This window comes from Dermacentor andersoni, chromosome 5, assembly GCF_023375885.2.
Source record: "Dermacentor andersoni chromosome 5, qqDerAnde1_hic_scaffold, whole genome shotgun sequence".
Taxonomy (NCBI): Eukaryota; Metazoa; Arthropoda; class Arachnida; order Ixodida; family Ixodidae; genus Dermacentor; species Dermacentor andersoni.
Window position 1 is genome coordinate 161757686 of NC_092818.1, and position 26319 is coordinate 161784004.

The 26319-nt window shown below is 46.1% G+C and overlaps 1 protein-coding gene across 2 annotated transcripts in view; it reads right to left on the reverse strand.

Moving 5' to 3' along the window:
- LOC126531521 (synaptic vesicle glycoprotein 2C-like) overlaps nucleotides 1-26319 on the reverse strand; it is a 232776-nt gene that overhangs the window by 43374 nt on the left and 163083 nt on the right. For both annotated transcript variants that reach the window (XM_050179066.3, XM_055071223.2), the window contains exons 4-5: nucleotides 5109-5447; nucleotides 4154-4301 (exon numbers count right to left, since the gene is read on the reverse strand). In XM_050179066.3, coding sequence (XP_050035023.1) covers nucleotides 4154-4301; nucleotides 5109-5270 — 310 coding nt within the window. In that variant the 5' untranslated portion in view covers nucleotides 5271-5447. The remainder of the gene's footprint in view (nucleotides 1-4153; nucleotides 4302-5108; nucleotides 5448-26319) is intronic.

Here is a 26319-nt window from a genome sequence, read left to right on the forward strand (position 1 = left end):
ACCTTTCCGGTGCCTCCACCTGCGACCAGTGCTGCAGCGCGAGAAGCCCTTGGCATGTCTGTTCGGCAGGGATTAGAAGAGCCACTGCATCCGGGACTCTCAGTTGAATCGCGGCGCAGCGAGCAGGAACTAAGAGCAAAAAAAGAAATAAAAAAATAAAACGGGGGGAGGGGGGAGAACGCAGCAATACGAGTCAATATAATATCGCCAGCGAAACGAAATCCGGAGAACAAGAATCATCGTCAGAAATGAAGCCGCATCGTGAAACAAGGTGGAATACGGGTAGAAATAAAAATGGGCAGGAAAAACATTCGGATAGGATGAGTAGCTCGAGGACAGAGTGACACGAAGAACACAAAGAGAGTACGATATCCGATGCGCATCGAGCAGAAAATGAGATTCTTCCGAGCGTATCCTCATCGCCCATGTACACCGACCGAGCTAAAGCATGGAGCTAGGAGGAGGGAGGACAAAGAAGCACGTTTAAATGCAGAAGTTAGAGAGCAAGAGAGAAAGGAGCATGTGATGCACACGTAGTGGGATCCCCCAAACGGACTAGAAAATGGTCAAAGCAGTTGAGACCGGCAGAAGAAACAGAGCATCTCCGGAGCAGCGTTCGAGACCATGAATCCGGAGGAGTGCGCGCGACTCGAACTCGGGAAATAAGAACAGAAAAAAAAAGGGGGGGGGAGCAACTAGGGCAGCGAAAGAAGCCAGATCCACAGGATACAAGCAATAGCGGAGCAGCGGTTCAATCGGAGAAGGCGTCTCCCGTTGACTAGAAGGCCTGAGAGCGATGGCAGAGTCGGTCCTGTCCTTTGGTGCTGAAGGTAAGAAAAGAGTGAAGAGCTAATTCCAGCCTGTGCTGCTGCTGCTGCGTGCAGAGCGGCTGCAGCCGACCGGCCGGTATAATTATGGCTCGCGTGACACCCCCCCTCCCCCGACGTCCTCCCTATTTCCACTCCCATTTCGCCAGAACCCTCCCAGGGGCTCATACTGGCGCAGCTGTAACCAGCGGTAAGGTCAACCTCGTCGTATCCATCAAGGAAGTGCCGGAGAACGACGGATCATAGGAAAAGAAAAGCAACAAGCAAGCAAGAAAACTGTACTTTCGCACACGTTTGTGTGCGAAAGTACGAGCTTGCAGCGGCGAGTGAGGACGAGTAGTGGGGAGGGGTGGGGATGACTTCGTGTTGAGCGGGAAATATGAAAGGACGGTCCGCTGATCACAGATATAAAACTGGCGATCGGCGGTGCGGTCACGCGTAAATCACGCCTGCTCAGGCTGCAAAAGATGGCGCACGCTTACGTGGGCCTCGCGTGCGCACCAACGAAGTGATACGAAGAGCAAAAAACACAGATAAAAAAAAATTTGAACGGAGGTGGATGCGGAAGTGTCCGTTCAAAGGAAAATTAGCAAAATAAACTAAAGGTAACCGTATGAAAAGTGATAGTATAGATACAAAAGCAATGAAGACGGATATCTCTCGTTTCGTCCTGAGCTGTTTTCAGACCCTGGCTGATCGTTTGGGAAGGCGAACTTGTGAGTAGAGGTCGTGAAAAAAGGGAACGAGAAGGAAAGAGGGGAGGCTTACGCCGGACGAGCTCTTAAGGCTTGTGTGTGGCTAGGAATGTTTCCTGGGCTCGGGCAGATTTATGTAATGGCAGGGCTCGGGTCCGAAGAGCTCTCCTTTGAGCTGCTGCTGATGCTGGTGCTTATTTTGCTTTCTTTTTTCTGGTGCTTAGAGAATTCGAAGCACCAGTAAGGACATGAGCTCAGCTGATGTCTTTACTTTACAAAACAAAAGCAGAAAAGTCAGTGAAGAAAGTTCGCGTACAGGGATCGACTCCTTTCGGGTCTACAGAAGAGGACAGGAACTTAGCGCCGAAATGGCTCATTGACCCGCAGGTTCTGTTAGCTGCCTTCGATCTAAGGGTAAATTGAACAACGAAATAGTTTTCGGAAGCATCGCCACCCGAAGCTCACAGCTGACCGGTGTGTTACAATGATGATGATGATGATGTCCTTGAGTTTGGCGCTTACCCACTCGCGGGGATTGGCCAAGAGTCGGGCAGACTTTGCTTGTGTGTTCAGAAAAGGAGGTAAAAATCTAAAATTTTGTTACATGAATTTAGGCGAGGGAAAATCGAAACGGTTCAGTAGATTGTCATGCTACGTAGAGGAAAAAAAAATAATTATATTTAATAAATCAATGAGGCAATAGAGGAGGAATGAATAGAATAATATGGTCATCAATGAAATCGGTTTGATTCAATAATAAATTTTTCTAAGGCGAAGCACACATTCCTGTGTGAGTGCCCAAGCACAGACGCTCCGAAAGACAGCAGTACCGGAGTGTTCAATGGCAGACCAAGCTGTCGCACTGTAATTTCTAATGTCATTTTCCTCATGGAGGAGAAACGCCGGCATTCCAGTAGGTAACAAGCTTGCGATCCAAGCCAGAAAGAGAAAGGCGCGTGATAGAAGTACAAGTGACGTGCTTACTTCTACTGACTGCCAGAATTAGTCTTTCGTTGACATATCATGAGAAGCCAACAAACAAAGACACGAGTCCCACGTGTCTTTGTTTGTTGACTTCTCATGATATGACTAATAAAAATCGGCCCACTCGGTTAACTCGTTCTTCTCGTTCTTACATAACGAGGGTCTCGAATCCGGCAATATTGATGCCTTCAGGTTGCATGTGCGGGTTTATTGACCAGTTGCCTTCACCCAGAAACATCACGTACTCGTGACGCCTGCGGCAGAAAGGATGTTCCACACCCGCCGGCAAGTTTTGTGAGTGGTGGTGCTGGTTAACACTCCCAAGGTTAGTTCTAGTAGTAACACATAAATACCCAAGAAAGTGGATGGGGTAACCGCGCTGTGGTAGCTCAATTGGTTAGAACATTGCACGCGTAATGCGAATACGCTGGTTCGTTCCCCACCTGCGGCAAGTTGTTTCTTCATCCACTTTCATTGCCAGTAATATATCATTTCTTTACTTTAATTAGTAATTACAAGTAATTTCCCCTATGTTTTCCTTCGTGTCCTTGTTTGTTGGCTTCTCATGATATGATTAATAAAAATCGGGCCCCTCGGTTAACCCCCTTCCTTCTCGTTCTTTCGTTTACATGACCGACATTCACCCTGCAGAGTGTGCTTTCTTATTATCTTTCTGACATCAGTGGTTGCTTTGCTACGTGGGAAGAACGAACGAAACACGGTTCAAGCGAGGTCGCAGTAGTGTTGTACCGGCAGTTCTGACGGCAAAATTTTGTTATTCCTTTTTGGGACTTCTTATAATTTTATGCAAGCTGTCGTAAGCTGAATCATTTCTCAGAGGCGCTAAGCACATCTAAACGATTGTGCAGATGTAGTCTTGAAAAGCTGCAACAGTTCATACACTGAGCGCCATTCTCGTGCGATCCTGTGATGCCAGGTCATGCAGGGGTACTTGGGAACAACGTTGCCCACGACGCTGCCCGCCGAGCAAAGTATCAACAGGGAGAGTCACTTGCGTCACCCATCTCTCTCCGACAACAAATCCCCGAAAAGACCCAAATAAAGCTACGTCCCCCGGAACCAGAACCAGATCAAGAAAGAAGTTTCCCCATGCGAGCAAATGGGAGATCGAATGACTACTCACGGAGAAATCCCTGCTCCTGACAAATCATTAAACAAACATCACGAAACCGCATGGAGACTTCTACAAACAAGCACCTTTCCTACACCACTACTCATGCACCGAATACACCCAGAAGTATGCTTATCACACTGTAAGACATGCAATGTACCACGTAAAGACGTTCATCGCATTATACGGGCATGCCCATCAGCTCCAAACAACATCAGACACAGCATAAACCACAATGCTAAAATAAAAACCGCTGAGCAGTGGGAAGCTATACTGCTCAGCGAATGGCCAGAAGATCATCTCCGGGTTGTCCGGCTGGCGGAGGACGCCACTACGGTTCAAGGCCTGGCCTGCGTCTGACAGAAAGGGGAGCGATACGAGGCTGCCTACCGGCCCCTCTGTTACTTTTTAGAACCCAGCAGGGGGATTTTCTATAAAAATGTTTTATCTCCCTCTCTCTCTCTCTACCTCTGTGATGCCACTAAAGTTGTCACGTAGTCAGAGATGACGTTTACCGAGCCATCCTTTCCGTGCGTCGTCCATGCAGAGCTCGCGTTCGGCCGACGGGAGCACGTATGCGATGACCATTATCTCGATGGAGTCCGCGGCCAGCGCCAGTCCACAGACCAAGAACACCAGCCATTGGAACAGGCCTTCACCAGCCTGTGAGTGAAGCAGGTGTACAATTTGATTTCTTCGTAATCTTGAGAGATTCTATTAAAATCATTGTGCCACCTATTCCTGTTTACATAAGCTGGACGCTAAAGAGTCAGTTCAGATGGGAAGCTTATCAGTTCAGAGATGTACTGAAATTATTACATAATACAACAATGTTTTGAACACCCTGAAATACAGCAAGAACTAACAGTTAAATTTGAACTGGGAGTAAACAGCACTCAGATTAAAGAGTAGCTCACCGGCTATCACGTATACACGCGCTGCGACAATAACAACACACATAACTTACTGAAAAAGGTAACGCTTGTATTCCCAGCAAAAATATATCTGAACATATATATATATATATATATGGAAGCCTGCACATGCCTAAAAGCTACAGTGAAACACTGTTATCAGAAGCACAACCGACTGTAGTCCATCACGAACGGGGCCATCGGAGAGGTAATTCTGTACGTATACATATATAGCGTGCCTCGATGCTCGCGCTACCTACAAGTGCTGTGGGGTGCCCCTCACCGGCTGCTGGGCAAACTACTGTCCGAGGCGTGGGTCAGCCCAAGATGTGGTGTGCGCGCTCGGTAAGCCCAACGATCGGAGCTGGCCTGGCTTCGCTGGGAGGAAGATTCAACTTTGACTGTTTATGGTCCCGCCGTCATTTTTTAGGGGCCACAGTCGTGTTCGAGAACCCACAGTCCCCACAACTGGCGCCAAACGTCGCCATCGCTTCCTGCGCCTCGGGTACTAACTAGTTCTTCCAGCAGCTGGCGAGAGGTTCCCCACAGTGCTCACCTGCGCAATGGCATCCTCGTGGAACTGCGACAGGAGCGGCACGTCTGTGTCGACGTAGTCGGTCTCCCGGATGGCCGGTGTCGGCCTGGCATCCTCGGTGTATGATCCGGGGTTCTCGCGGCCGACCAGGGACGCGGACTCGGAGTCCTCGTCCCTCTTCATGGCGGCCGCAACCAGCGCGACGGCTTGACCCCCGCAGGGACGGGACGCCGCTCCGGCCCCCTTCGACAGGGGCCAAGCGGCACGCCCGCGCGCTGTCCCTTCACGAGATCCTCCGAGGAGACCTCTGCTCAGCTGACTGTTGTAGAACGGTTTCAAAGCAGGAATCCCTCATCGAACCTGTGGCACCAGCAGAGAAACAAATTTAGTGATCGTCATCACGATCACTTTTATCCCCGATTGATTTATAGAGCTAGATTTGTTTGCCATTCTGTATTTTTAAGGCATCAGCTTTTGAGCTCGTTCCTCAATTACATGCCGTCATCGTCAGCGTCGCCATCCGCATTGTCCACGGTATAACCTCTTTAACCATTAGTACTATCAATTGAGTCATGGCTGTGTGCATAACACGACCAGCTCGTTAGGTAGCCGACAGTCAGTGACTGTCGATAGTAGTACGTTAGCACTGAATTAATACAGAGACAACGTATTGCCACCATCTAAACGAGTTATGTAAGATGCGTGTGCTGCAGTGAGACTACTCGCGGACAACTTTCTGTGGCAATGAAGAAAAAGCTACGGAGGCAAAGCGCGCACAAGTGAGAGCGCTTCTGAAAAGAGTCCCATGTTTTCGTCTACGTTAGTTTAAGCTGGGGAAGAGAAAACAAACACATTACTAGCAACAGTTAAATAAGGTAAAACACATGACTGAATTTAAATGTTTACTTATGTCGCGGATTTTCCCATCCGCGTCTGGGCAAACGCGAAACCGTCGCACGTGAAGCTGCGTCGATTCAGCGTGTGTTCCGAGCAACCAAAAGCACTGCCAAGCGCTGCCGGACTACTTGGCGCGGTAACTAATGCGGCGAAGCTCCGCCCCCGTAGCTTTCACTTCATTGCCACAGAAGTGAGTCCGCGGGTATACTCTTTCTCGCTTCCCTAAGAATATTTGGCGCCATCTAGCGTCGCCGCCGCGAAGCCTGCGCGTGGTCTCCGAAATTCATGGCACACCGACGCGTGCGAACGCTGAGAAACGCGCCATGCAGCCAACCATTCTCCTCTCTCGCGCTTCTTTCTATACATGCTGCGCCATTTAGTAGCGCTACCGAGAAGTCCGGGCGTGCTCTCAGAGTCGAGCCAGTCCCCGCGCGACAGTGCCCGCGAATGCTAACAATTGCTCCCTCCTTTGCCGCCCACTCAGTGACGCATACTCACTGACCCAAGCAGGCGAGGGTTTCGTTGAAGAGCGGCACATACTGAGTGCATTCTTCGCGCAGCTCGCTAAATATGTTGAGGTGAAAGGCATTCGTTGAAAATTGGCACATACCCAATGCATTTGTGCTGCAGCCTGCTAATGCGTCGGGTTGCTGTCCTTGAGAAACCCTTGTGACGTAGGTTTGCTTAAGCTCAGCATTGGAAAAACGTAAGGGATTTTTTTTTCGCCATTACTGAGCGGCGCATTCCCAGTGACACATACCTATAGTTATCCAAGCTGGCGTCAAAGATGTTCACTGAAGATCGGCACACACATATTGGTACATACCCAGCGCTCGAAGTCGGCGTCAAAGAGTGTTCTTCGAACAGTAGTACCTACCCAGCCCCGCATCTTACAGCGACCAATGTTATCATGTTGTCGTTCTAATACAACATACAGCATTGTGGTTGTAATACAACTGCCATTAATTCCAGACAGCTGAGTTGTCCTTACTTTCCTGACTAGTGCGTCGCCTCAGTGCATAAATACGAGCGTAATAAACAACAGCTTGATAAAACAAAGAAAATATTCGGCGCAAGCACATCACAATGCCCGACACGCAGCAATGATGGAGTAAGTTCTCTTGCGGAGAATTTCCACTGACGGGATAAGCCGTACCTTGTCGGCGAGATTGCACCTTATATTTGACGTCGATCGGAAGATGCATTACAGTGAGAAGGCATACGTACTGAAGATACAAGCTTATCGCTGTTTACTTAGCTGTTGCTTGGAGGGAAGCCCAGTGTTTCCATTTCCACCAATATTTTCAGAAAGGCGGCCATCGCATGCTGCATGTTTGGTGCGTCATTGCAGCGCAAATAAAACGAACACAAAAACAGAAGATCGCACACCACTGGAGCTGCGTGGTGCACAGTCTTCTCTTCTTTATGTTCTGTTTGTCTTATATGCGCTGCAATGGCTCCACCAAATGTCAACCAACTTCTCCAAGGACAAGTTAATTTGACTTACCCTTATTGTAGTCAACCATATTACATTACGCCCATACTGTCTAGTCTTCTGTTCTTTGTGTTTTCTTTCTTCTCGTTTTTTCCTTTTTTTTTGCACAGGTTTCACCGAATATGAAATAGCTCAAGCACAAGTTCTTTTCCCATTCCATCTTCCCACACTTCGATAAGTTCACCGCGAGTACCTGTAAAGCACTAAAATGGCCCGAAACCATGTTAATTTTTTTTTCTGCACTACAATACTCTGCAGAACTCATACATAGCAACCAGAGACGAGCGAAATGCGCCAATCTCAAAGGTAACGGGATGTACACAAACAAAAAAAAGAAAGAAAAGGAAAAAAAAAAAGAGGAAAAAAATTCGCGGAGCTACTTTAAGCCGGGCGGGTAAGTCCTGACTTCGCACCGCAGAAACAAAGTTGTGCTTAGGCGTCTCCTCGCCGCCGCTGAGAAAGACCTTGTTCGCACCGCGCCTTGTGTTTCACGACTCGGTGTTTGCTAACCGCCCTCTAGCGCTGAAGCGTTTACGTCCGGTGTTAACGGACGCGCACAAGGCGCGCAAGGGTATAGTAAGCTGCTGTTGTCTAGTTTTACTCACACGCAGCCTTTTCATAGCCGACTGAGGCTTCGGCTATGGACGTAGACGACTTCCGCCTCGCTGGCTCGCGTGCATACAAACGCACTTGCACAGACGTGTGAACTCGACGACGCGCACGGAGTATAAAGTCTGCGATTACATTTCTATTTACAATGCACACACGCTTAAGTTACCTGTACACTCATATTTAAAACAGCGCCAAAAGACACGGACAAGGGAGGACACAGGACGAGCGCTGACTGCCAACAAGACCTTTATTGGTCTTGTTGTGTCTCCTGTGTCCTCCCTTGTCCGTGTTTTTTGGCGCTGTTTTAAATATGAATGATCCGTACCAACTAGCTCGCACCCAAACCCTTCTGAGTTACCTGTACACCGCTGGCATAACGACGCAAAAAAGACACGGTCGAGAAATGAAGAGAGAGAGAGAGAGAGAGAGAGAGAGAGAGAGAGAGAGAGAGAGAATGGGAAGAGGTAGGCGAATTGAAAGCGGTGGCTTCGGTAAGCAGGGGTTGGCTTCGAAGCCTCAACGGTTCTCAACGGCCCGTCAAAAGAAAGTGCGCGGTGGCGTCGAAGCGGTTTGCTTGCGCAAATAAATGCACGCGCGTGCCACGATGGGCCACTCACGCGCCAGTCGTAAAAAGGCGGCGCTGTTATAGCATAACGCTGGACCATGACGACCGGCGCGGCCCCCTTTAGGCAAAAGAGGGAGGTGCCTTTTTTTTTTTTTCGTAAGCACATAAAACACGACATCGCCTTCCCCCTTTTCCAGTTTTTTTTTTTATAGCACTCGTACACAGGAGTCATAAAACGTGGTTCCTCCGACTAGCAGCAGCGGGCGGGGAAGTGAAAACAAGAGAATGGAATTGGGACGATAAGAGAATGTATAGAGAGAAATGGAAAAGGGAGAAAAAGAAAAAACAAGGAGTAGGGGATAGATAGGGTATGGAAGGATGGAGGTGATAAGAATACAGAATACAGTGACGAATCAAAAGGTCAGTGGAAAAAAAGAAAACTCTTAAACAAACATCCTGCGCACGACTCGGGATAAACAGAGCGTTCTGTCCCTGCCAACGTTTCTATTTGCACTGCTGCTTTTTTGATCTCAAACGTGGTTGTGTCTGCTGAACAAAAGGGCGTTCTTATTCGTTGTATCAAAGTTCTCATTTACATTATTGCTTTGCACTTTTACATTATATTATTTCTCGAAAGATGGTGTGCTGGAAGAGCTCGTTTTCTATTCCTTTAACGGTATCCCTGCGTGGGTAACACTCGCGCTTCCTCACAAAAGCTGCCTGTTTATTTCAAAGTGCGCAAGAGTATGTAGAACGTTCAAGTGTATATTGCTCACTTAAAGCGAGGCAAGGAGCAGCTGGTACCGCATCATTGCGCCATCTTTTTTCATATTATATGAATAAAACAGGAACAAATCATATCTGGGGAAGAAATTGGGGAAATGGGAAGGGTTATGAAATTAAGGAGAATGGGAACGCTAAATAGGAGCGAGATGAGTGACAGTGACAGGAAATAGGAGACACAAGGTTAGTTCAAGGGAAGATGAAGGAAGAAGGGGAAGTCAGAACATATGAGACGGGAAGGAAACAAATAATAAGTGAAGGAAAGCAAGGGTTAGAAAGATTGCGTGCAGAAAAGGCAGTGACGTCAACGGGCCGCTGTTCTGCTGGTCGCTTACCAGTGCTGTGCATTTCCCGCGCACTTCCGTCGAAGCTTGGGGGAAGCGCAGCGACTGGTTGCTAGCAGGAAATATTAGGGGTCCTGCTAGATGCTTCCCAAAGAGCAATATGTGTTGTCTTAATCGAGCTTCTAGACCTTGCTCGCTACAATAAAAGCATTTTTCGCTTGCTGCGTCGACGAAATTTCCTGTTTGGGATTGTGAAGATGCTACGAAAACAAGCGTTATACGCGGTGGTGCTCTCCTGCACAAATATGTATGAGTGTCCACCTAAGGCTGTAATAATAAAGGAGAAAAAGAAAAAGAAAAAGAAGAAATTTGGCAGAGTTCGATGTTGTGCACGTACGAATACTGATTATCCCTTTTAACTCTCTCACGAGACAGGCAGATAGAAAGACATAGGGAAATAGGGAAAGAAATAGATTGAAAACAAGAGTTTGAACTATGAAATAGTAATTAAAAAAAAAGGAAACCCAAGTTCATTCATAACGATCTGGAAGCAACGAAGAAAAAAGGAACATTTTGCGAATAATGGCTGAACATTATTATCGAGAATACAGGCCCTTGTGAACACTGACAAAATTGTTAGACGTCAATTTCTTTGCACAAATAAACATGCTCACTGTTTTTCTATTAATGCTCACGACAGAGTGAATATCCTTTTTCGTTTGACGGAGGATAGTGTACTGGCGCCAAATGTGCCACAAACGTTCACATTTGCCAGTAACTAGAAAAAAACTCTGGCGATTTTTGACTTGGAAATGAAAGACGTTTATCTTTCAGGCAAGCACGATCTCAATTGAATTTTTTTTTCTTCGTGACGACTTAAGAAATGCAGCAAATAACGCCAATGTGTCTGTCTTCGCTAGTGCTGTGTATGGTGGTACACATAAACTACATAGAAAATAGGTAAGAAAATCCTCCTCTGCATCCAAGAAGCTGAGAATTTACTTTCTCGCTTCTGCTTATTACACAAAATTTAGCTCACAAGTGCAATTTAATAATAAAGTTTATAAAATATTTATAAAAATATTTCTGTGCTACTGAGTTACCTATAACAGCATCTTGATATCAATAGAACTCTAAATTGCGAACATCATATGAGTTACATGAAATTTCGCTGCAGTATCATTAGTTGCCTTGCAACATATTGTAGCATATCAAAGAGGTGCGGGCAGGAGAGAGATACTTATTGAGATACCTATTTCTGGAATGAGCACTCCATGGTATCGTTCTGTATCTTTGAAACCTTTGTGGAGTCCACAGCTATAGTTATGGCCCCCGATGAATCTGAAATTATTGAAATTTTATAGCATACAAAATGCGGTCACTGCGCACCACAACCGGTCGTGTTAACGTAAAGTTGTTACCCTTTCGAGCTTGAAATAGAAAATTGATTTTGCTTCTCTCCGTAAGAAGATTCTTGTTGACAACTGTTGTTTTCTTTCTCTGCTTTATAGCGTCACTATCGTTCCGTATGAGAGACGACCTTCCCCCTCTCCCCCTGCTTGAGCCACAAGGAATTTTCCGCGATCAAAAAAATTGAATAACAATTTTCCGGGTCACTGCAGTAAAGTCTCATCACTTGTGCGTCAGCACCGGTTATAGAAGCAATGCGAACCACGCGCAGCAACCGAGGATTTCTTTTTTTTTTTTTACAGATACATAAAAGCTTTATTGCTTAAGCCTAAACTGCTCACAGAAGGCATGCAACTCGCTTTTATCTGCCACTTTTCCCTCGCAATCTTATTCGTTTTATTTTTCGTTGCCCACTGAAGTGCATAACGAAGGCGATTCCAACCTCATAAACTGAGCTCAGCGATCCCTTTATGACGGAACAAAAGTTGTAGTTGGTGTATACTCCGGATGCAAATAACTCTCGACGCACATGGCATTGACAACGTCGTGTTATTCAAGAAGGCTACCTCTCATAGCCACCCCAGACCGCCTAGTGCACTTGACCTAGTTTACTTTTACTTACCTTCCCTTTGTTCCTTTCTTTTTTTTTCTGGCCGTGACGCAGGCAATTGCTGTGTTTCAGTGGCACTGGACGTCACTAAAGATCCGGGCACGGCCGCCTAAATAGACGAACTACGCAAGCCAGAGTTGCGTAAGCTGTCTGCTGCACCGTCGCGAAGAATCGATTGACCCGCGCTGCTTCTCCTCCGAGGGAAGCCTTTTTATTGAATCTCGTCTCGGCCCCATGCTACGCGAATGTCGCGCTTAACGTGGGATTTCCCGTTTCGCGTACGCTGACGGCACGCGAAGTTTCGTATATATACGAGCAGGACACTCGTCGAAACTGTAGCTAAAATTGGCAGAGTTATAGAGACAGCTAGACAAAGAAAGAAAGCAAAGGTGGCGATGCCTGTAACAGCCGTAAAATGAAGTCATATATAAATGAGAGTAGACGAACTGGCCAGAACGTGTAGACAGACGAGTAGAGGAAAAAAGACAAACGGTGTATGTACCACCCGCTGACTAGACACTGTGTTATTAGGCGACAGTATCGTTTGTACTATTGAGACTTTTATCTACATAACTGTGGAGACATTTACCTTGTATATTGTATGTACCATGTGTTTCTTACGTCATAGTCTTCCTGTGAAAACGTTGCGTGATAAGCCCTGGTGCTTGTGTGAAAATACTATTTGATATGTGATCTTGAACCCTGTATGTTGTATGATGGAACCACTCAAGAGATAAGGAGTAGCCGGCGCCTTAAATTGTGCGCCAACATCTCCTTATATCATATCAATAAAAAAAAAAAAGATTTCTCGATTGCCTTGGGATGTGTAATCGCACCCACCGTTGTTGCTTAGTGTCGTCGGTGTTGCGCTGCTAAGCACAAGGTCGCGGGATCAAATCCCGGTCACGGCGGCCGCATTTCGATGGAGGTGAAATTCAAGAACACCCGTGTACTTAGATTTATGTGCATGTCCAAGAACTCCAGGTGGTCAAAATCAATCGGGAGTCCCCCACTACGGCGTGCCTCATAATCAGATTGTGGTATTGGTACGTAAAATCTTATAATTGAATTGATGTGCAATAACGAGCATACTTATACGAACCAGGGTTTCAGCGATAAAACCAATTTTTTTTCGCTGCTTAAGCACGTAGCCCGAAATTTAGGACTGCCATCCAGACTTGGCATTACCCGCCGTGGTTGCTCAGTGGCTATGGTGTTGGGCTGCTGAGCACGAGGTCGCGGGATCGAATCCCGGCCACGGCGGCCGCATAACGATGGGGGCGAAATGCGAAAACACCCGTGTACTTAGATTTAGGTGCACGTTAAAGAATCCCAGGTGGTCGAAATTTCCGGAGTCCCCCACTACGGCGTGCCTCATAATCAGAAAGTGGTTTTGGCACGTAAAACCCCATAATTTAATTTAATATTTTAATTTTTAGACTTGGCATTGCGAACTGGAAAGTGCGTAATGCCAAGTTTCAGTTTTTGTGCTTGCGTTACGAATAAATTAGGTTTTTCTGACGAGTTCTTTTTTTTTAAGGATAGCTAAAAAAATAACAATTCCATGTAAACGGAATGACGCGAATACAAGCGTGAACAGAAGTGTAACAGGTCCAAGCGAATATCGATATGTCAATCGCAAACTAAGTCCGGTTGCGCAAATAAGAAGAAAGAAACAGAAATGGAATGCGCAGGTAAAAGCGATGAACCACGTATAGAGCTGCGACTGAACCACGACTGCGACCAATGATGAAACTTCTCATGCAGAAGACGAGAAAACTTGATTAATGATGTGGTGCAATATTCTACGTTTTCTTTACTGACCAAGCTATGACCTCTATGTCACTGGGGCAGCAGTATAGAACCAGAAAGTGATGTGGCACACCTCTTGGCCATAACGACTCTGCATACTGTTGTGAGTTACCTGCGGAGTGCGTAGGGCCGGAGGAATTTTTTTTCTCGCCTGTTTTAATGCAGAATGCGGCAATAGTGACATCGTAAAGCACACCTGTATTTTGCTTATCTCACGGAGGGAAAAGTTTAGCACTGCCTGTGTAATCTCAACGCAGTGGTCTGCCAAGACCGACACCTTAAAAAGCGAATAACAAACTTAGATGGGCTAGTTGGTTGCTGCCTTGAAGGAACATGGTTATAACGGTGTGATTTGAGGAGAGGACAGAAAGAATGCACACAGGATAGCAGCCGACTTCAACTGCGCCTTACTACGTAGAACTTTCACGAGCAGCAGTTGCTGCGCAGAAACATTAGAAACAATATTGCCACAGCGCACTTCGTCAGCACAAAAGCAGCTTATTCTGTCTCACTACTGAAAGTCCTGATCTGCGCAAGATTAAAGAAACATTTCGAACCACTCTATAACACATTCTACGCTCCTCATATCCGCGGACTTCGATACTTATTGTGCAAATATATCTCTTGTTCTCTCGATAAATTAAGTGACGCGCTGAATGCAACCTTCTTCTTTTTATACAACTTGCATCAAACAATTCCCCTCTCTTTTTTAGCCTTGAAACTTTCGAGCACACAGATCGGTGACTGCCCGGTGTGCATTCTTTCTGTGTCCTGTCCTCAAATCGCGCCGTTATAACCCTGTTCCACCAAACCTTAAAAAGCATGTCATCTGCATCTTTTATGTCGAAAAGGTCCTCGCAATATTTATCTTTTGGCGCTGGAATTGCGCTGCAGGGAATGCTGAAGCAGAAATAACTGGCTGCTTTCTATGAAAACGGGTTTATAGCCCGGTAATATACCGGGTTATAAACGCGGCTGCTATTAGAAGTGCCCTAATGGAGGCGACTCCCGATGACGTGCGACTAGCTGGAATTATTTAACGTGCACAGAAAGCATGGTCTATGGGACTTCCCTCATCGGATGATACAATGCATTCATTCTTTTCTATTAACAGTGCAGTGCGTTTACTAAATGTTTTTGCACTATATATTTTTTTCGACAGCTGCATGCAGGGTGCCACGGGACACCTAATTTCATGACAAGTTTCTTCTTATGCGCTGTGCACAAAAGTGAATATACAGAAAACCTTAGTTATAACAAATTCATTGGGACAGGAAATAGATTTTTTTTTTTTTTATGAGCAGTAGTTCAATAATAGAGCAGAGCCATTAACAGAGCCAAAGTAGCGCCAGCCGTACTCCGACGACGCGGTAGCTTGTTAAATGTATATTGAAATAAAAGTCGCGCTCAGTAGAGCCGACATGCCAGTGGCGAAATTCTGCTCACATCCATGAACAGCTATCTTGTGTGTTGGCAATAATGACGTAACAGCAGTTAGACCCGAGGAGCACTCCTTGTAGGTACGCGAGAAACCGCAAAGTGTTATTGTTGATTCTGCACCGAGTGGCCTCCTGCAGATTTCCCGCTTAGCACGAAGTGCGAAAAGACCGGTCGCCGCAGCACCCCGAAGAATATTGTCTAGGACGCGTACCCTATACTGCGCGGACCACGAAAAATATCGAATTACACGATAGTTCGAATAAAGCGATTTTGTTATAACGCGGGCTGAGTGTATGTTAATAATTAAAAAAAAAAGGACGTCTCTTGTGCAACACACTGAAGGGGCCCTCGAGGAAATAAAACTGAAACACACTCTCCGTCCGGATCTTTAAGTTCAGTCGCTTCGTGCGTCCTTGCACTTAATGGCTAACTCGCTCGCATCGCGCAAATATACGGTCATCTCTTCAGTACCCGCTGTAATAAAGGCGCAGCAGTATCACGAGCGGGTCGAGCTCTCCAACGGCGCCGCAATTGTTCGCACGAGCCGTGGAGCGCTCCCTAATTTCCCCGCGAGGAATGGGGAATGCACGTCGTGCGTGCGCAGAATGCCGACAGTCATCCGCGTATAACATTCGTTTCGTTCGAACGAGGCGGCGGCGGGCGCGGGAAGGGCACGACCGTCTTTTTCGCTGCAGCTCCCCTCGCCGTCGTCCTCGGCCGAACGGTGATACGGCCCGGCAGGAGAGCCCATCGGGCGCGCGATCGAAGTCGTTTCTCGCCGGACTCGTCTCTAATGGTTTCTGGCCAGAGTCGGGCGCGGCGCCGTTTACGCCGACGATAACGTCCAGCCCGAAGCAATCCTGCTAAGCCAGCGGCAGCAAAGCGTTGCGTAAGTTTCATGCGCCAGGACAGGACGACTTGGGCTGGAGGGGGGCGCGCTCATCGCCGTATCGTGTATCGGGGACGATCATGGCGTGAAAGACACCAAGAGATGATTTCAGAAAAAGAAAAAAAAGCTACGGCTGTTACATTTTAGAAGTAAAGTAAGCGAACCAAGAAAAACCGTGCGCATAATGACTATGCGCACGTAACCTCGGAATAAATCGAGCGTATCGAGCTAAACGTTAACATTGATTTCAATGGGCGCTGCTGGTGAGCTTGCGTTCCGTTACAGCCTCTGAGTCGAGGTTGGTGGAAGAGCTTGCTGTAAAGCGATTTTGCGATAAAAATGTTTTGTTACTTCTTGTCCCCTCCGTTTTGCCATTGTTTCAGCTGAGAAACTGAACCATTGCAGCGGCAGTCCATGGGCCAAGTACGCACTGTAACTCATGGGCCTGTGCGTCTCAGGCAACTAAGGCACCTTTATCATTCTTGCTAGACACTGCGTATCATTTCATTTCTCATTATTTCCTGCCGAAGTAGCATGTTAGGCGTGCCTATAGCGCTTCAGGATTCAACAAAGGCGTCCCTATGTATGTATAAATACAAGGTGTCCCACAGCAGCTAAATTTAGCAAGAGTTTAAAAGTATGCTAATGCCACGTAGCTGGACAGAACAAAGGCAATGTTGCTTGCCGTCGCTTAGAGATACTCAACTCAAATTATCTTTGTTCATTCCGCCTAATTAGATAATTAGTCTTAATCAATTAATCAACTTCTCAAATATTATAATTAGATGACAAGTGTCAATGAGAAAATTGTAAAGCGACATGAAAAATTCCGAAACAGCTTTCTGTTGCTCAATGCGTGCTACATAAAAACGTTTTTTCGAGCGTGAAACAGGCCCACAAACGCACGCAAAATTGCCACCCGACTGGCCGCTCGAGGCACTTTGCGTGCATTCGAGGGCTTCTTTCACGCTCGGAAAAACACATTATGCGTCACGTATTGAGCAACAGAAAGCTGTATCGGGAGTTTTTTATGTCGCTCTACAATTTTCTCAGTGACACTTTTAATGTAATTATGATATTTGAGAAGCTGGTTAATTAGCTAAGACTAATTGTCTAATCAGGCGTAATAAAAAATAGTCTAGTATCTCCAAGCGACGGCAAATAACATTATATATATATATATATATATATATATATATATATGGACACCTTTATTGCGTGTTTCTGCTTCGTCCTCCATCAATTTGTGAGCGCTGCACAACAATACATCATGAATCAAAACATTACTTCAGGGCGCACGGACACTCACACTTACAAGAGTGAAAAAAGAATATAAACTAAACATAACGACAAAAGCGAGTCACTGCAAAAAAAAAAAAATATATAACGAGAAGAAAAGAAAAGAAAGAAAATTAAGAAATGGTCAATCGTATTTCGCGTACACGTCCATACTTATAAAGTATTATTTTACTGTACTCAAAACTGTTCTTTCAAGGTGACTAACTGGCCATGGTCAAAGTATTGTTCCAAGGCACAATGGATAATTTCCCGAAGCCTAAAGATCAAACTCCATATGTTGCCTTTCCGTTCCAGAGGAGCGCGCAATACACGGCAACCCTCCCTAAGCGGCAACTTTCTGCAGCTGCTGGCAGGCGGTGAGACAAGTTTATGCTATAGCACCGTCGTGGCAGCAGCCTGCATCCCCACAAACAAAGGCAACCTTACATTTATTTTTTCTTTAAAACTAGGCAATGGACTGTGCTAAGTGTTACACTGAACGACGCAGACTGAAAAACCCGATCTTTCTGCAAAATTTGGCCAAGAACAGTACAACGTTATAAGCGCAAAATCTTTCTTCAAACATTTCAAGCGATATATACACGTCTCTGTATTACTTGGAACTTACGCGTTAAAGGCAACCAGAACGCTAGTTCGCTTCCTGCGATCTACGGGCCTGAGAGAGTGACTGTGATAATGATGTCTGTTGCGTCAGAATTTTGTTCACAGATATATCCTTCGCCATTCGTCTTTATACCTTCCGATCTAAAGCGATCATTCCCTTGCCTGTTCCTCCCACCACGCGACTTCTGGCTGCTGTCTGGTTATGTGTGCCGCTGGTTATATTCCCGAACGGACAACTTAGGTGAGCGGCCATGTGACACCGGGTATGATCCCGAATAAACCACGTGGGGGACACTGAGTATGTGAACATTACTTGGCCAATCCCCCAGAACGGTGGCAGGCTTTTGCGCACAAATTAGAGAACGAAGACAAGGGACTTGACAAACACAAGCGCAGAATGGGTTAGTGTCACGTGATAGGTGTCCGAATCGAGTATACGTACGAGAGGCAAGAAGTGTAGTTGGCAACAGAGAAGGGAAAAAAGTCGGCAAACAGAAGCCGCTGAGTGTGGAGGAAGAAGTGAACGGAACAAAAGCGGGACGAGGGCGTGCACTGAGCGAGGGGCGCTGAGCTAGATAAAAGTGAAAATGAAGGAGAGGTGCAGTCATTTCAGCACACATCAAAGATAGCTTCGCTTATCACCGATTCATACATACGCGTGGAATGCGTCACTTCTTTTTCTTCTTTTTGTTTCCACCCCCCCCCCCCCCTCCGTGTAGGGTAGCAATCTGGCCTTTATTATTATTATTTTTTTTTGTCAACCTCTACTTTTTCATACGTTTGCATCTCTCTAAGCAAAGGTTTACGTTTTTTCAAGGACGACGGGTTTTTTTATGAGAGACGCTTCTTTTCTTTTCTGAGATGCCATCCACGTCAAAGTAAGGCGGTATGAAACTAGACGTCCCCTGTTTACCGACAGCAATCTGAGAGAAGCGCGTGTAACTCATGCGGCTAAGACGCCCTCTATACTCAGAAATGAGCAGCATATCGTATATACGAGCCCACAGAGCCTTATTGCATGCTCTACAAGGTTACACTTGCAGCCGCGAATCGGCCATTTTGGAAAGTCAGAGATGCGAAAGCGCATGGCCTTTTACGCATCGACGCGGCTAAAAAAGAAAAAGAAAGAAAGAAAAAAAAAGTCCAGCGAAAGTATCACTATAGCATCTTCTATGAGCTGCGAGACACTGCACAGTACTATACGTGGCGCGTTTAATAACCGGCAACGTCGCTTCGGGGCGTGTTACCGCTAACGCATAGAAAGAGCAAAAAAAGAAGGCGGCGCCAAGTGTCAAAACTTGTTTCTCCCCGGCAGCCCGATCGCTTCCCGTTCGTTATTACTCGCGGTACATATCACACGCCGGCTGTTCCGCGAAAGGCTCAACTATCGATTGGGCGCGTCCCTGTCAGAGGAAGCGGTGCGCACTGTATGACCTGTCTTGACGACGCGCCCCACACGGGAATAAAGGAATCGAGGGAGAGGGAAATCTAGAAAGTCGTGCAGGAGTAACGAAGAACGACAGGTGGCTTCGCTGAAATGTGGGAGGCCAATTAGAGCCCGCACCTTGAATTTTGCGCAGTGTTAGCGGAAGCTACATGGACCTGCCGCAAAATCGCACCCGCCAATACGGAGACGTTCACAGGGGAAGTCAGCCCGAATATGCGCAGCTGCTCTGCGGGGGAGCGACTTACCATTTGAGCGGTCGTCACAAACTGCACACATTTCGAAATGGAGAAGCGTTGTTGATGCAGTTAGTTTAACCAGCGAATTACAGTGGAAGGCACAGAGAATTGACAACGACTGGCGATGAATATATAGCGAGGAATTGGGCTATCTTGATGTTCTCGTTCATCTTGTGACGGGCTGAGCGAGACTAGGTGAGAATTTCCCAACTTTATGACTGCGGTTTTTGACCTCGCTTTTTGACCTCGCATTGTGCCATGGCGTCATATCGCTAGTAGTTATTCAGAAGGACCTCCCAACCTGCCCATAGCTCCCCCTGTAGAGGAGACCGGACAGATATCGGCAGTACCACCACGCGGCAGACCAACTCCTTGACGTGAGAAACATGTGAATCTTCCGCCAAGCGCTAGGCTGACCACCTCCCGTCCCCGCGAAGACCGAAATGCCTTCGCGCCAATCGTCATTTTTTAATGTGCTGGTGCTGCTGCGACCAAAGAAGGAAGACACAATCGTTGGACACGCATCACCACCATCAGCTGTTTTTGTATGGTGTCTCCTTCTGTGGTTGTTAGTATCTCGACGAATGTTACCACGCTGGTTTGTTGGTATCAGGAACACGGACAGAAGGAGAAACAAATAGCGCCGTGTGTGTGTATTTGTGTGTGGGTTTGTACGTGTTCCTGCTCACACCACTTGAGTACCTTACGTTGTTAGTACTAATCTGCGTATTACAAAAGAAACGACGATTTGGCGAGAAGGAAGAAACCGATCAGAAATCGCCCTGCAAGGTTACGAACCTCTTGCCTATTCTCACTGGCCAAAGTAAAGCAAAAGCCCGTATTCGTGTTTGAGCTAAAGCGTGATGACGAAGATAGGGAGTGGAATAGAATGAGTACTCCTTTCTACCACTGAGGGCAAAGAATGAACCGAGGCCTGTTTGCTAGTGCGATGTCTACCCTGAATGGTGGGGGGTTGGGGGTGGGGGCGACACTACTAATGTTACTTTGGGAACAACGAAAGAAGAGGCAAAAAGAAAGTTTTAAATCATGTTGCAAACGCGATCTAGTTTCGATGACCACATCCGAATTCAATAGAACGGCATTCTATGTGCTATTCGGAATGTACGTATTCTACACACATCACATCTGTATGGAACGAACTGCACTTTAGCCATGCCCGACTATATTAGATTGGTCCTACCATTTGTATTGTTTCCACGTCACTGAGCTCTGTGAACAATGCGGTGATAAGGAATCAATACATCATATTCTGTTCCATTGCACGCCGGTACAGTGCACAAAGTTCACTATTCTGGCGCTCAGTCGCTCGAAAGACTGGCCTGTGGCTTCAACGGAACTGATCACATCAGAAGGATGTGCAAGTGCTGTTGCTTGCGCTGCTTGCGATACACCGGCCTGTGTGAACGCCTGTCATGGGAACGCCCTTCTCATACATATATATATCCTCTTTCCTAGTTCATTTACCCCACCCCAGTTCAGGGTAGCAAACCGGAAACTCGTCTGGCTAACGTCCTTGCCTTTCCTCTCTATCTCTACATAATATACACCCACAGTCGTATTATAATGCTACCTAACGGATCAGGATGGGTAACATGTCTAACATCATGTGCAGATGAACAACGCTATTGCATAATTACTGAATTATATCAAATAAGCTTTGTAAAGCCTTCTGGGTCGGCTAACTGGTTCTCATCCATCATCACCATCATCAGCTTATTTTATGTCCACTGCAGAACGAATCCCGATCTCCTGCGATCTTCAATTACTCCTGTCTTGCGTCAACCAATTCCAACTAGCGCCTGCGAATTTCTTCATTTCATCACCCTACCTAGTCTTCTGCCGTTCTCGACAGCGCTTTCCTTTTCTTGGCACCCATTCTGTAACCCCAAGTGAACGAATAACAGCACGAATCGATGAGGACGAAACTAGAAATAAACCATTCACTAATACAGCATGTGAATGTAAACCGCATCTCTAACAGGCTGGTATTAACCCTGTCGCATGCGGCGCCGAACTTGCCGTTGCGGGATGACTCAGTATAGAAAGGAAGCATGAGCGAGAAGTTGTTTCCAGGTAGCAGTTTGCAGTTGCAGGTAAAGTTTACAGCTGCACAACCGTTTAATTATTCCTTCAAGAAAGGGCGTGCTCGACGAAGCGACTGGCGGAGTAGGGGGCCTGATCCATGCCACAAGTACTCGAGCTGTTTTCTTACTGTGCGGTTCGGGACATCTCGACTTCGTTAACAATGCGCGGGCGTCTAAGCAGCAGCTGGAAAACAACGCAACCCATGAGCACTGTAGGAAGCATGCATTAGCGCGTTCTGCATAGTGCGGCTAAGTGAATGTTCACCCTCAGTGCACGAAACGCGCAATGCAGACACAAAGGAGCTCTCGACTCACGCGTGCAAATTGGGGGAGACCCGGCGCAAAACTTCACCGTGTCGAAACCGAAGGAGAACGGGAGGGAGATGAAGGGTGGGCAACAGTAAGGAGGGGGCCGGCGGCGCAGTGAATATGGGCCGCTAATGATGCGAGTGCAGACAGACGAGACCACTCGCGCTCAAGGACTCTTGTGCGCGCCACATGGAGGATGTGCCGGCTTGTCGAGACACGCTGCAGTGATCAGAGTTCGCAATTCCGCCTCGTGTTTATTTGTTCATTTTTTGGCTAACAACGGCACTTATCGATTGCTCTTTCATCTTCTTGGAAGCGACGAGCTGGTGCCGTCCTCTTCGTGGAGGACGCTGTTGCTAGTTGCTCGTGATTATTATCGTGAAGACTATAAGGAGAGCACGGCATACTGCCGGCGATCGTCGTGCATAGCAATATGGTCTAATAGGCCTGCTGATGCATTGAAGCGGCCCGCAAAGGCGCAAGTGGCGTCCGTAGCGTGAAAGAATAAGAAAAGTAGGATAAAAGCAAGAACCTGCGGTGATGCCAAAGCGATGGACGGCAGTGTTCTTGCTTTGAATAGCGATGTCTCGCTAAATATAGTTCCATAGGCGATTGCACTTTCTGTGTCATACCAACTCCGTGTCTACGCAAGACAAAGAGGCCGTGCGCATTTGAATTCTACTTTTGCCCCTATCGCTATTTCTTTGTGTAAGTGCATGCGTGCGAGTAAAAGTTATTTGATGTGCAGCGGTATTTATCGGTGTCCTTGCCTTTCCTCCATGTAATATTTGGATGATCGACCCTTAAATATGTAGCACAATGTATTAACAACGTGCATCAGCTCAGTACCTCTCTAATGTTGTGCTCCCTCACATCCTTCCTTCAAGCCTTGTGCTGACGACTCCATCAAATAACTATTGAAATATCTCAAACAAATCATTCACTAACAACCCATTAGTGAATGCCATGTCACATCGCAAGCAGTATGGTATTAATTCATTCACCGCGTCTTTCCTATCTATCTATCTATCTATCTATCTATCTATCTATCTATCTATCTATCTATCTATCTATCTATCTATCTATCTATCTATCTATCTATCTATCTATCTATCTATCTATCTATCTATCTATCTATCTATCTATCTATCTATCTATCTATCTATCTATCTATCTATCTATCTATCTATCTATCTATCTATCTATCTATCTATCTATCTATCTATCTATCTATCTATCTATCTATCTATCTATCTATCTATCTATCTATCTATCTATCTATCTATCTATCTATCTATCTATCTATCTATCTATCTATCTATCTATCTATCTATCTATCTATCTATCTATCTATCTATCTATCTATCTATCTATCTATCTATCTATCTATCTATCTATCTATCTATCTATCTATCTATCTATCTATCTATCTATCTATCTATCTATCTATCTATCTATCTATCTATCTATCTATCTATCTATCTATCTATCTATCTATCTATCTATCTATCTATCTATCTATCTATCTATCTATCTATCTATCTATCTATCTATCTATCTATCTATCTATCTATCTATCTATCTATCCCATCTCTCTCTATTTCTCTTTTTTCTTCCCCCTGCGCGAGGCAGCCAACCAGACACTTTTCTGGTTATCATCTCTGCATTCTTTCTTCTTTCTCTCTCCTTCTTTCTTTGCCGATTGGTGAACGTTATCACCATAAGATCTGCTCCCAACAAATTAGCCTTTACGGAAGTCGTCAAGGAGCATTGTCACAGCTCACATATGGCCACAGTTTCAATCCTAGGTGCAGATCTCTCGTTAATAACGTTGTCACGGGGTCGTTAAAGACACTTAAGTGAAGCATTCCTTCGTAGAGTGGGAAACACAGCCCAAGTGAAGCTGAATATGTCAGCTCTGCTATATGCAGGCCTTGCTACTTCAGGTGAGGCGTTTGAAGTGACGTGTAGAGAACAAGGAAATAAACAAAGGAACAAAACAAAAAGCATCCCGTCACGCATTGTCATGTAGCCTACGGAATCTTCAAACTGGTACAGCGCAACATAGAAAGGAATAAACAAGCCTGTTCCTTTATCTGACCGGCTCGGCTTGTTCCTTCCTTTCTATGTTGCACTGTACCAGTTTGAGAATGCAATACCAACTCGCTCAATCCTCAACTCTATGGAATCTTGTTGTGGTAGCGTTGCGGATAACGTCTGAAAGCCGCGAAGGTACATTTTACCTTCTCGCGCTCTGCCTCCACTCTCTCGTGTTGCAACAACAAGCGCACTCACAGGGGCATCTTGCGACTCCACTCTTGCACCTATTTCGAAATAAGGTAGCCAGGAGGCGGAGCGGAGCCCCTTAAGGCTTTACACGACAATATTTCTTGGTGGAGATTATGCTTACTACGAGGGGCCATAGCTTCATTAGTGAAAAAGATAGATGTAGTCTGTATAATGCGCTAAAATCGTCCTTTCCCTCGTACTCTCACGCGAAAAAAATTAAAAACTACGTCGAGTGTCATCGTGTCATCGAGTTGACAATGTTTCGTCAGTTACGATATTTACTGAGAAAATAGACGTACGATTGGGAAAAAAATGGAATAAAAGCATGCGTCTTTGTCTAGAGTCACTACAAATCTAACATATGGCGGGAACCCTCAATGAAACGGTGGCAATTTGCGACCATTATGCGCTCGATGTGTCTGTCACGTTACATGACGTGCGAAAGTGGCTGTTTTGTCGCATTTAAGTAAATTGCGAACGAGGCTGTCGTGTGGGGAGCTGAAAACGTTCGCATAACTAAATCTTTTGTTGGTGTTTTGCCCCCGTATTTTGTTATAAAATAGAGAGTACGTTGAAAGTAGTTTCTTGTTTACCGCAAAACTAATGACAGCAACACGCTGCACCTTTGTGACGTCACTCTACCGCTTATATTATGTACGCTGCATAAGGTATGGTTCATCCTATATGCGTGCTTTAAAGTGGAGTAGTGGAAAATCAGCGCTGCTACAGACAAAAGAAAGAAAGAACGAGAGCGGTATTGCGAAACGATCTCGCCCCTTTTGTGTTCGTCGAGTGGGCGGGACTCGACAAAAAAAAAATATGTAGGACGAAATACACGTTAAGAATCGAAAGTGAAGAGCGAAGGAGGCCCTCGTGCACAAGCAAGCGACAGCGACTCATTGATTATTTACCAGGCAGGCGCATGCATTATTCGCGTCCGGCTTTCAATACCAACTCTTATCAACAGCGATGCCGCTCTCGCATTTATTCCAGCGCAGTTTTATACTTTGCATCAAGCGCGACCCGGAAGTTTCTTTCTTTCTTTCTTTCTTTCTTTCTTTCTTTCTTGCATTCTTGCATTCTTGCATTCTTGCATTCTTGCATTCTTGCATTCTTTCTTTCTTGCATTCTTTCTTTCTTTCTTTCTTTCTTTCTTTCTTTTTGTGGAAGAGGTGGGAGGCGTTGTCTCCTCCCTTTCGCATATTTTTATCCGGAGAGCGAGCTGCTTCGAAATCAGCAGCGTTTCCCTATTGCATAGCACGAGACTGCGGGCCCTTTAACGCAGGTTCCCACCCGCGGTCCTCGTAGTTCGACTGTTCCTAAACACCAGCGCGGCACTGTTTATCATGATTGATGAGAGCTTCACGCGGTTTAAGGAGGAAGAACGAGGGGAAGACGGGCGAAGCATAGCGTAAGTGATTCGTGCGTAGCCTACTGGCCGCATAGCAGGGCCGACCTCTGAGGCGCTTCTATAAAGGACCCATTTGCTCATAAGTTATTCTGCACGCTTGCTGTCTTCGAAAATTTCGGGCGAGTTGGCCTTTCCCGCCTTGCGAAATTTTCTCTTACGAAGTATGAGAAGATGCAGAGACACACCTGCGCAATGATTTGGAGTTAGGTACATTATCAACCCCTACCCCCGTCCAACATGTTTTTTTCTTTAAAGTAGGAATGAAGGAAAATCTTGACAGTCAATAATGTGGTTATGATGATTTTTGCAGTAAGAACAAAATATTACGAATGGAGCGCGCGAGGTTTCACGAAATGCTGAGACATGACACCTTGACCTCGTGCTTCTTGCCTTGCGTTCCCCCTTTCCGACAAATTTCATAAGTAATGTCATACCTAGAAGCCCATCAGTCCGCGCGTTCTCGCATGTTCAATCACAATCGGTGTCCGTCCATACAGAATCGAAGCTTTGAGAACCTTTACCACCGAAGTATCTTGACAAGAATTTTCTCAGCTCCGTCAAGCAGGCATGGTTAATGAAGATTCTGACCACTCCACAACTTTTCCTTTGTTAGCCACAGTCGCAGACCTTCTTAAATATCACTGTGCCTAAAGCTAACGCATGATGCGGTGGCTGAGTGGTTAAAGTTGTTATACTGGCGAGCACGAAGTGATGGGTTCAATTTAGGGCAGCGACT